Source organism: Epinephelus moara, chromosome 20 (genome assembly GCF_006386435.1).
Source record: "Epinephelus moara isolate mb chromosome 20, YSFRI_EMoa_1.0, whole genome shotgun sequence".
NCBI lineage: Eukaryota > Metazoa > Chordata > Actinopteri > Perciformes > Serranidae > Epinephelus > Epinephelus moara.
The window spans coordinates 30,024,541-30,036,639 of record NC_065525.1 but is presented as its reverse complement, the minus strand read 5'-3'; the positions used below and the strand labels follow the sequence as shown (position 1 = coordinate 30,036,639).

The 12,099-nt window shown below is 41.9% G+C and overlaps 1 protein-coding gene across 2 annotated transcripts in view; it reads right to left on the bottom strand.

The window, feature by feature from the left end:
- reln (reelin) overlaps positions 1–12,099 on the bottom strand; it is a 117,374-nt gene that overhangs the window by 31,478 nt on the left and 73,797 nt on the right. For both annotated transcript variants that reach the window (XM_050073171.1, XM_050073172.1), the window contains exons 9-19: positions 10,423–10,531; positions 9,665–9,905; positions 8,863–9,008; positions 5,881–6,032; positions 5,112–5,227; positions 4,192–4,400; positions 3,525–3,653; positions 2,298–2,407; positions 1,997–2,063; positions 1,498–1,731; positions 243–404 (exon numbers count right to left, since the gene is read on the bottom strand). In XM_050073171.1, coding sequence (XP_049929128.1) covers positions 243–404; positions 1,498–1,731; positions 1,997–2,063; positions 2,298–2,407; positions 3,525–3,653; positions 4,192–4,400; positions 5,112–5,227; positions 5,881–6,032; positions 8,863–9,008; positions 9,665–9,905; positions 10,423–10,531 — 1,675 coding nt within the window. The remainder of the gene's footprint in view (positions 1–242; positions 405–1,497; positions 1,732–1,996; positions 2,064–2,297; positions 2,408–3,524; positions 3,654–4,191; positions 4,401–5,111; positions 5,228–5,880; positions 6,033–8,862; positions 9,009–9,664; positions 9,906–10,422; positions 10,532–12,099) is intronic.

The window sequence follows — 12,099 nt, the reverse complement described above, 5'->3', positions numbered from 1 at the left end:
TAGTGGTGATGAAGAGCTGTGAGACCCGGCCTGCGCAGCTGGAACCCAGCCCACTTTGTCTTCATTACACAAATAGATAGCTCTAACTGACTCAATGGGTCCCAGTGGCTTACACCTCCAGCACGCCATTAGCAGCACAAATGTGTGTGTTAATGGAGTCATAGTGTCTCTGTGGAATCATAAGCATCTAAGCCAGTGTAAACACACACCACACGCAGACACACACTAAACATAGGAGGTACCTTGGCTCGTGGAAACCTTGGTAAGCATAGTGCTGCAGCAGCGTCCAGGTGATGCCGTTGTCTGAGGAGTAATGCAGCAGGACGCCCTCTCCTGGCTGGTCCGGGGCAGGACATGAGCTCAGGGTGCTACGGCTGCCCAGGCGAAGCGTAAACTGTAGATACCTGCAGAGGATTAAAGCAAAAGAATGAAAGCAAGACGGAGCAGGGCCAGTTGGAGAAATAAAGGGAGTACAGCAGTAGTTGAGACAGATTAGGTGCAAAAGGAGGAAATGACAGAGAAAGTGAGAAAAGGGCAGGTTGATAAATGAGAAGAAGGAAAACTAAGGTGACCAAGAGTTCTCGGGAAGGAGAGGTGAGCGAGAAAGGGGTAAAAGGGTAGACAAACAGACAGTCATGCAGAATAGAGAGGTGGGAGGGAGGTGGCAGGATGATGGATGAGATGATTAAATGAATGAGGACAAAATTAGATGAGAGGAGGCGGAGGGAAAGTAAGAGTAAGACAGAGACTGTGAATGAGAGTCAGAGTTCATATCCATGTATTCATGTTAACTGTACATAACTTGAATGTAGCACGAGTTTTCTTCTTTATGTGTTACTCTATGTACTTGCGGACAAATTATCATCTATACTAATGTAATATTTATTCTAATTTCCATCATCTATCTTGGGCTGCCAGTCACCCCCCAGCTCTCTCTGTCCTTGGCTGAGCTTTGCTTTCAAACAGCAGCGCAGTTTCCTCTTTCAGGCAGCTGTTCACTCAATCAGCCAGGAAACTGGCATTAAATATGGCCATCAGGTGGCACACTGAGTGCCGCAACAGGCATAATCAATCTAACACAGATGCCATATCTAACTTCACCGTTCCCTCTCTATCTTCTCTCTCTCACACATTTTCATCCTCTCCTTTCATCTCTTCTCTCATCTGCAGTCCTCCCCATGATCACAATCCATCTCCCAGCTCAGACTATGAGGGAAAGAGGGATTGAGGAAGGAGGAAAGTGGATAGCTGACTGGCTGAAACATTTGCAGTATCAATCAGAGGTAAAGACACCTGATGAAGGCAAGCCATGATTTTACAAAGTAATCTGCTGGTGGCAATATCAGCAAAATCACAATCTGCTTGTGTGCATGCTAAACATGTGCGTGTATGTACAAGAGTGTACGTGTGAGTTCCCTCATGTCTCTGCTCGTGTCTGTGTGTGTGAAACAATTTAGTTTTTGTTTGAACATTCACGATCCAGTTCATTTTCATTACCTGGCCTGAGAACTGTCGAGCGGAGCAGTGACTAAGTGTCTTCTGCTGTCCCTGTTGAAGACCAAGGCCTTGCCGCTGGCCAGCACCCCACAGCCAAAGCTGACCTCAGCTCCACGAAGGGAGGAGAAGCTGTGGTAGGAGGAGAGGCGTGGGCTGGAGAAGCCCTCTGACAGGAAAGCTGGGAAGGTCTGGGAGGCAAGCTCACACGCTGGACCACTGAAGCCTGGGTCGCATCTGAGAGAAGGAGAGGAGAGAGGAGAGGAGAGGAGAAGTACAAAAGGCAGTAGGGGAAGACACGAGACATTAAAGAGAGTGAAGGATATAAACGAGAAAAAGAAGACACGGATAATGAAAATCCATTAATAAATCATAACCATAACACAATTTGATTAATTTTGAATGGTGATTTGTGCTGTAAGGCATTAGGTGGATAATGAGCAGACTCATTTTGAAGGAGAGACATTGGATTTATTTGATTTAATAAAAAGCAGATCCTTACTTGCAGCCAGTGCGAGAACAATGTCCTCTCCCAGAGCAGAAACGAAGGCAGGCTGGACCAAGATACACTGAGACAAAACACAGGCAATGGAAATTACATTTTCTTTCCTACAAAAAGAGTCATTTTTGCATATTTAGTTGAATTGTAATAAAAATGTTTGTGACCCTTAGCACATCTGTATTCAGCAGGTTGAGAATTTAAAGGAGGAGGTTTTCAGCCTCTTTGTGAGGTCCATCCAAACAAGAAAACTGGCTTTTTATGACAATGAGTGTGTCATGTGACCTGCATGTATAGTACTGACCATTGTCTATGGCCCACATGTTGCCCAATCCAGTGCCGGACTGTTTCCAGCGGAACCGTGTAGTCTCTGTCAGAGCAGCGTTTGGCAGAGGGATGGAGATTCTGGTCCATCTGGTGAGACAAAATACAACATACATATATCCATAGTGACCGTCTGACAATGATATACGTACATGAGAGGTGTACGAGACATCATTATCTGTATCTGTATCTGTTGAAACAACGAAATTATCTGTTTCTGTATCTGTTTTCAGATAGAGGACCAGGAGTGGGTGTAGGTCACGTTAAATTGGGCAAAAGTTGTATTTACTAAGCTATCATTTATTGGTAATTAACTTGTTGTGCCTTCAAAGCATCAAATTGATTTAATAATAGCAAATAACTAATCATGAAATTTATTTCTACACCCTCATAATGTAATTTTTAACTCTATTTTCATTTTAACTAAATTGAGTTTTATGAACTTTTTGTATGCCTTTATGCCTATGAAATAAATGAGGAAATAAATATATAAATACATTTTGATATAAATATAACAATAAGTAAATATCGCAAAAAAAAAAATTAATATATATTTTTAAAAGGACGTTAATAAAGTACTGCTTTGCTTATTTCACAGGACTTTTATTTCCTGATGCCACACTTTTTCTCAGCTCTTTTTATTTCTATCTGTTAAAATAACTATTTATAACCAATACAGAATTTGTATCAGACTCCCTATACCTATATAACTATAATATTTGGTAGGCTGTTAATGAAGGCTGTTAATGAACGCTAAGTCAAAAGTCCATGAAACCTACGGCTGATACATACAACATACATCATAAATGGATGAATAATGAATGAAATACAAGGTAAAGGTGTTTTTTTAATGGAGGGAATCATCACATACAGCTAGAAACTGCAGGTTCTAAGCTTTATTTTGATGTATTATTTGTGGGGGTTTGATGGAAATCCAGCTCAGAATATAGCAATCACTTTTCACTAATGTGTATTAACTGAAACAACTAGTTAGTGAAATCAAAGTCCTATGCTGCAAACAGAACGGACATTTTTATCTTGCGGACAGCCACAATGATATGAATCAATCTGAGGGAACATAATGCACAGACATGTCAGTCCGTTGCATTATTTGTGCCTTCCTGAATGACATATTCAGATACAGGTATATCACTCATATACGTACAAGCACAGTCACACACATGCAGATGTGCAGAATCATTCATACCCGCTGTAGTTGTCTGAGGAGTAGATGGTGCTGTGAGGTAGATGGGGTCCAGCACAGAGCTCTGGCAGACACTCGGTGTGGAGCAGAGACCAGGAGCGACCCCGGTTGGTGGAAAACTCCAGACTCACACTAATGGAAAATAACAGAGAACGTCTTATCTTAACATTTTAATTTTCAAACTAAAATAGTCTAAAACGACTGAAGTGCTGAGAACTTAGATTAGATAAAAAGTGATGTCTTCTGAGACTCCACTGTAAAGCCTGTCCCTTTACCCTTTCTACTCTTTTATTAAAAAGCACTCTGCAATTTAATACATTTGAAGCTTCAAATGACTGCAAGAGCTTGAACCTTGAGGATTGAAATACCCAGAAGAAATGTAACACGATCTTAGCAAACTCCTTGAACTCATATTTCTTATTCTTAGAGACCAAGTGAGTTCAGATTTCTCTAGATGCTGCTGTTCAGAAGCGTTAAAACACTGCGCCCTTAAGTTCCCTGTGTGCACCATTTACCATTCTTGACACCAGATAACTGACTGAATCTAGAGTGTCTCACTTGGCATGTGGAGGTCTCCTTTGTTGCAGCCCAATTTCATAATTTTGACTCAAAAAGTGGCAATGTTTTCACATAAAAGCACAGCCTAACCTAGTTTTAAATTGTGTCACACCTGTTGGCAGGCTGGTAGGAGCCACAGCCGAGGTTGATGGAGAACTGAGCAACATGTGTGTGGGTGCCAGGCAGCACAGGGAGCAGCTGCATGAAGTCCACTGCCCATACATGGCGGTTGGCACCACCATGTGACCGCTGCTCCAGGCAGAACTGCGTGACTGGTGTTTGTAGCTCAGTGGGCAGCGCCACCGATACCACCGCAGGAGTCTGAGATAGAAGAAATGGAAGATTGAATGAACATATCAGACCAGAGGGAACATACTAATTAGAAAACAGTGAAAAGCTGCCAAATATTTTACAATCACAATACCCTGAGGCTTAAGATGGTGTCTTGAAATTGCTTGATTTGTTTATCCAAAACCCAAAGATATTCAGTTTACTATCACATACAAAGAGAAGCAGCAAATCCTCACAGATGAGAATAATAAATAAATGTTCAGCATTTTTGCTTACATTAATCAGCTATCAAAATATCTGAATTACTACTAATCTGTTTATCATCTAATAGTTTCAGTACATCAATAAAATCTAGGAATGCACTGGTTTAGTGAGAAACAAAATGACGGAGGGAAAGTTCAAATGTGTATTACACACAATCAAAAGCTATTCCCAAGTTTATCTCTTAACTGATTCTATAAATTTCACAACACTGCTGTTGTGATCTAAAATATGTCGTCAATAAACAGGGCTTTATAGTTAATCACCTAAAAATCCACCACTATAACATGCTGCCACTTCATTAAAAGTTTGAAAAATTTATATGGTGGGATAGTTGGACTCGGAATAAAATATAACTGTGATGATATCAATAGTAAAAAGCTGGTATGCAGTAAAGTGAGCACTTCAGATTAATTAACTCTTTTGCTTTGATGAAGAGTTCAAATTTTTTTGTGTGTGAATATGCTGTGTATGACTCACCCTGTAAGAAGAGTATGGAAGTGTGTCGAGCATTACACGTTCCCTCCTGCCCTCAGACCTTCCAAACAGAATCACGTCGTTCTCGTGAGACTCTCCTGGATCACATTCGCCACCACCTGAACACAAACACACCTCACTATTGCCGCATTTTTACTGCCTGGTACGACATGGCTCAACTCAACTTGACTCGCTTTTTTTGTTTTTTTTCATTGGCAAAAGTTGTGGATAATACCTGGTACTTTCTTGGAATCACCTCAGTCGAGGTTCAGAGCCAGCTGAGCTGATAGTAGAAGGTGGAATTAAAACACTGCAGACTACTGATCGGCCAGAGACACTTGTCACATCAGCAACATGGGACATCCTGCTGTACTACGCAGTACAATTGAGGAAGCGCAGACATTCCATTGTTTCATTGAATATTAAAGGATTTAAGGAGTGTCACGTTGAAGATGATTACATGGAAGTTTCACATGGTGTCGCTATGGCAATCAGCTGGGAATCCTGCCTAAACTGAGGTGGTACTATCTGCAGTGGAAAGGGAAATAAAGAAAACTGCCTGGTACCAAAAGTGAGCTGAGTCGAGTCAAGTCAAGCAGAACCATGTAGTGGAAATGAGGCATCAGTTTATGGAATTAAATACTCATGTGCAAATAATATTGGTGAGGGTACCACAAAGAGACGGGCCGTGTACCCAACAATGTATTAAATAACACTGCTGCTGTCTAATCCAAATAAATGACAAAGTATTATAGATGGATGGTTTCCATACCCATGGTAAAGTAGAAGCGAAGGTTTCCGTAAGACGTGGTGTCGATGTAGGGGGTGCACACTCTCCTTCGGCCTTCCCTCTCAAACACTACTGCTGAGCCCGACTCAATCTCTCCACACTGCATCCCATAGACAGCTCCCTCTATGTCCCAGCTGAGTAAAAAACACAGACACAAAGGACTGGTTTAGTGGGTAAAATAAGTTTCTCAACTGAAATTGTTTATGACAGAATGCTGTATATTCATTTTTTTAAAGTGGAAACAGACAATTTCCCAGGAGATCATACCTGGTGGCAGACAGAGTTGCATAGTGAAAGTGAGGCTTACAGGGAACCAATCTAAACACTATTAGTAACTTTATTTTAAAGCCACTATATTGTGCAATCAACTTTTACTTCATACTGATAAGTTAAAGCAAAAAATGTGTCTGTTTCCACTTTAAAATAAGTTGTACCTGAAATTTATGAGGCAGTATTTCAACCACTTTAATACTTATAAAATCACGGCACACAACATGTATTACTCTTAAAAAAAATATAATAATTTCTTCATAACTTATATTTTTCTCAGTCAGTTGGTTTATGGCCTGGATGTAGTTTATGAAAGCAATATATTTGCAAGAGTAAGTTTAGTTAAAGAAGAAAATGTTGACCTCACGAAGATCAGACATAATCACACTCCTATTTTGATCAGTCGGTTGTTGATAGTTTTAAGTTTCTTGGTTCACACATCTCAGACACCTTCACATGGTCAACAAACACCAACAGCATCCTCAAGAAAGCACAACAGAGACTGCACTTTTTGAGGTGTCTCAAAAGGTTTGGGATGAGCCCAAAAACTCTAGTGAACTTTAATCAAGAGTGTACTAACAGGCTGTATTACTATGTGGCTTGGCAACCTGACTGCTCAGGACTGCAGATGGCTACGGAGACAGCAGGAAAAATCACTGGCACAGAACTATTTACACCATACATTGCAAAAGGAAAGCCTTTCATTAAGGACACCTGCCATCCTGCTTCGGCAGGAAAATCATTACCAGAGCATCAATTCACACAGAACCTTTTTCAGTAATAGCTTCTTTCCCTTGGCAGCTATGTTGCTCAACAGTTGACGCATCCGTACGCAGTGCACATTGTTGCTTGTAGAGCGTATGTACTGTATATTGTGGGTATTGTTATTTATTTGTTGTTGTCTGCGGATGTGTGCCACAGAACACAAACATTTCAGTGTAATTGTTTACACATGATAATAAACTTGAACTTGAAAAATACGCCTGACATTAACAACATACTGGGAATATATAATTTACAGTTAAGTAAACAGAATTTATTGGGAATTTTAAGCACTTAAAACTTCGCCAAATATTAACCCCAAATGAGACTTTATCAACAGAACAGCACACAGACACAGAAATTATTAGATGCAAAAAACTTGTGCTTATAGACTGCCTCTTTTGCATCTCCCTCTGGAGTATTACTGAAGTCAGTAAACTGTTGCCATAATTCACAGCTCGCCAGTAAACAAACACACAATGCCAGGAATGTGGCATAAATCACCTGGAAGAGGACTTACACATACAGGACAGACACACACCCACACACACGTGCAGACCCATATTTCTGCGCAGTGGAAAGAGGATCCTCATTAGCACTGACAGAAGTTAACTCAGTATGTCAGCCCTCTCCTGTGTTCCTCTACCTCCCCTCCCTCCTTATCGCCCCTTCCATTTCCCCCCTGTTCCTCTTTATTTTCTGCCATGCAGCACATAAGCTACTGCGGCTCTGTCACAGCCAGCATTGGGTTAAATGACACTTAGTGGAGTGTAGCATTAACACAAGCACAAACTCTCCCTGCCTTCCTAACACATGTGTCAGCCCATGACACCTGATGGGTGAGAGCTAGCATGCAGTGTAGCATGCTGGCGTGCTGCGGGAGGCTGCGAGGGTGCGGGGCGGCCGTAGAAATGCCATCCTGTTTGAGGTCCTTCTCATTAATATAAAAACGTACTGACAGACCTGGTGCATGAGGCATGCTAATTACTCTCTGGCAGTAACACTATCTATCATCTCACCTCTTTTATCTCTCTGCCTCTTGCGGTGCTCCTGACAGTGTTTCCTTGCTGTCTGCTGTCCAGTGTGTGTGTTTGCAAGCATGCATGTGTGTGTGTATGTGACTTACTCTGAACAGATGGACCGCTGTCTCTGTAGCAGTCAGTGGTATGGCATTCACCTGTGTCAGCCCCCGAGCTTAACTTAAACTTGTGCAACACGCTGCATGTCACATCACTTGACATATGACAAGTGACAGGTGTCAAAGCATGTGCATGTATACACACACAGAGAAATGCCACAGCACTGATATGATACCAAAATAATCTCTCTCTGTTTACTCTCTCTTTCCCAGCTAATATATGGCCTGGTGCTAAAATGAATGCATAAATTATCATCCCAAACTGACCCAACATTCACTACAGATGATGTTTTCTTGGGTTATTTTGGTTGTGAATTCAGTTGAAGATGCCTCTTGGTTACTCTGAAACCTTTATGGCTTGGCGCTGTTACATATTTTGATCTTTTAACACCATAAAAAGACTCATCTGTCTCAGGTCTGGCAACCAAATGCAGTTTTACTATATTAGCATCTTGGCTGTGGACCAAACACCCCCTCAGTATCAGGTCAGCTGAGTCAGTGCCACATTTTAAAAAGCTTCTTTATAAGAAAAAAACAACCTGTAAAACTGTATACACTGGCATTTTAATACAGTAGTATTTTTGTTTGTATGATATTTAGTTTTAATTGTCTAGTTCGACCTTTTCCTGGAATTATTTTATTGCATTTGTGGTTTTATGTGCACTTGTGAAGCACTTTGTAACCTAGGTTTGACAGGTGCAATAAAAATAAAAATTACCCACTTATTTAGTAGATATATTGTGATATAATGGTCACGTAAAGGGGGATGAAATGACACCATCACACTGACTTACTTTGAGGGTGGACTTTCGAAGTCTTCCTCCCAGTAGCTCCTTCCCTCCTCACGATGCAGGTCGATGTCTCTGGTGGAGGCAAAGCTGTGGCCAACTCCTTCACCACCATGGAAATACAGGGCATTGCCCTCGGACTGACAGGCGTGCTGGCCAAAGAGATCACAGGTGTTAAAACATACAACAGGTAATCCCATTTGCAAAATTGTGTTTTAAAGGAACAGTTCATCCCTTAATGAAAAATACGTATTTTTCCTCTTGCCTTTAGTGCTACTTATTAACCTAGATTGTTTTGGTGTGAGTTGCCGAGTTATTGAGTTGGCGATATTGACTTGGAAACGTCTGCTTTCTCTCCAGTACAATAGAACTAGGTGGCACTGCTGAAATGACTTGCTGAAAGCCCCAAGACAATGCATTTGAAAAACTGCTTGAATCAACTTGCTGTTGATTTTTTCAAATGCGTTTTTTTGGCGCTTTGAGCACCACAAGCTGAGTGCCATCTAGTTTCATTATACTGGAGAGAAGCCAGACATTTCTACAGATGATATTCCCAACACTCAGCAACTCACACCAAAAAAATCCTAGATTGATAAATAGCACTACAGGTAAGAGGAAAATGTGTCTTTTGGATTTTGGGGTGAACTGTCCCTTTAAAAAAGCTATAACATGCAGCGGAGCATAAGTTTAAAAACCTGTCGCAAGTTTCTTTATACATTTGACTGGTTATTATGCTTTCTATCATATTTCCAATCACAGGGCTTTGGTCCATTTGTGAATGAAATGTGTTTCATGGTTATTGCTGTACCTTGACAGTAGCACCAGGGAAGAAGAGCCAGTTGGCAGTGTCTGGAGGGTCCAAGTTGTCCTCCATGAGGGGGGCTCTGTGGGCAGCATTGACTAGCAGCACGTTGTCAAGCCCCCAGCAGGACTCATAGCCTTCGGGGCCTTGGGGGGCCTCCTGAGACCAGCGGAGACGAACGCCATCAGCCCTGGAGTGATGTGGCAGGGGAAGCAGGTGGACGACGGTGCTGCTGTTGGTCGGGGCTCTAGAGGTGAGAAATACATGCAATGTAAGGGTCTTAGTGAATGTCTGTGTGGCAGTTGTTTTATGTGAGTAAGTGTTACGTATTTATGCATTGAATGATAGTTATTAATGATTAAAATGAGGCTGAAATAGCTGAATATGGAGAGACGCTGCATGCCCTCATGGTGGAGTGAAACTGAGAGAGAAAAGTGGATTTCGCAATGAGTTCAAGCGAATAAGCCGTTGATTTATGAGTTGGTTTCTGTGTATACACAAAAGCATAACATACACTTACTGCAGCTAAATATTGTAGTTAGAGGACTGTATCATGACATTACGTCTCTGTTTGTGAGCTGACTAAACAGAGGGAGGCAGGGATAGAGGGATGAAAAATAGGGGGATCACAGAGAAACAAACAGGAGAAGAATGACAAATTGAGAGGGGGAGGTGTGAATGAGGGGAAAAAGGAGAGGGCGGGTGTTCATAACAGATGGAGGGACTGTGGGATGGATGAGGAAGAAGAGGAGAGAGAGAAAGACCTGATCTTCTCCAGTGTGATCCAGTCATCTGAGGTGTTGGCGTTGCCACTTAGGCTGTATGACACAGTGATGCTGGGGTCTGAGTAACTGAACCGACAGGAGCCTGAGCCTGGGGAATATAAACACACACAGAGGACAGACATGTAGGACAGTTAAGGGGAGACTTTGATGATTTTCAACCAGCTTTGTATCATAACAATGTGGGCAATATGTATAAATGAAGTGTGGTAAACCTCCCTCCATTCTACCAGCGCCCAGACCTCCCTGCTCATACCTCAGCTAAAATCCACCAGCAGATGAGTTTTACATGTACAGTTGTTGCTTGAACTACAGATTGTACTTCCTCATTTTCATATGCCACCCACCACCACAGACACAGAGTATAGAAGCATATCAAGAGAGAGGCCCGCCCCTCATTTCTCTCTCAATCTCAGTCCAAACTAGGCAGTACTGAGCAAATGTAAACTAAGAATATATCACTTTGCCTATTTCTCACCTAAAATGTTTCAGAAATACAGTATATTGTCGTGCACTGTTTGGCTGTAATAGCGAGAGTTTGTAGACAAGAAGCGGACGCCATACTGTTTCCTGCATTGTTAAAACAGTCTGAAAATACTAGGATCAAACAGGAAAGCTAGGCAGTGCTGATCAAATATTAACTGAAATTCTGTTACTGCCTACTTCTCACCTCAAATGTTGAAGAAACATATTTCTACCATTTCACAGTAATATGAGAAAGTTTGTTACCAGGTGGCCACCATATTGTTTTCTGTGGAAAAATGGCCAAGCCTGCATTAAGCCACCCACAAGCAGGGGCATTTAATGGACAGGTGCAGCACAGTGCATTCTGGTAGTTGTAGGTTTTCTACCTCTTGAGTAAAAACAAACACCACAGCCCCTTTTCTCTGTTTTCTCTGGTCATGTAGCCCCAAATTCATCAGTATTTGCGTCTTTCTACTGCATAGAAAGAAAAGACGACAGAGGAAATAATTTCTTTGTTTGTCCCTCGAGGGGAAATGCAATTTTTTTTATCTGTTGGTATTTTACAGATTACACACACAGGCTCCAAAAATGGATAAATGCAGACACAATACCTATACATGTATTACTGGAGACATGTCAGAGTGAGTGGACTGCCTATGGACCTCAGCAGTTGAGGGTTTGCTGCCATACTTAAGGAATCCTTGGCAGTGCCCAGGGGCATGAACTGGCACCTCTCCAGCTACCAGTCCACACACTGTCCATAACTTGAAGTGGGGACCCTCGAGTTCCCAAGCCAAGTACCCATGGACTGAGATATTGCCTCGTTTTATGAAAAAAAAAGACCATCTTTCCAGCAGTGAAATACTTCTTTAACACACTTCAATTGAGGAACAGTAAGTGTTAACTATTTTTTTAAACAACTGAACTTTGTCAGCAGGGCAATGATCCTTAGTTTGCCCTGAGGGGCAGCCATGGTGGCTTTTTCTGAATGGTTGCTCCCACATTCCCCCCTTAGCCAAGTGGAAAATTATGTCTAAATGGTGTCATGGTGGAACTAAGTGATCTGTAGCTTAACAGGGCTGAGTAAAGTTAAGAGGCAGTATGAAGGGGTTGTCCAGAGGTGATCAGAGGAGCTGACACAGTACCAGAGACTCTATAGGTACCAGCAGCAGGACACTGTCTGTACCTGCGTGC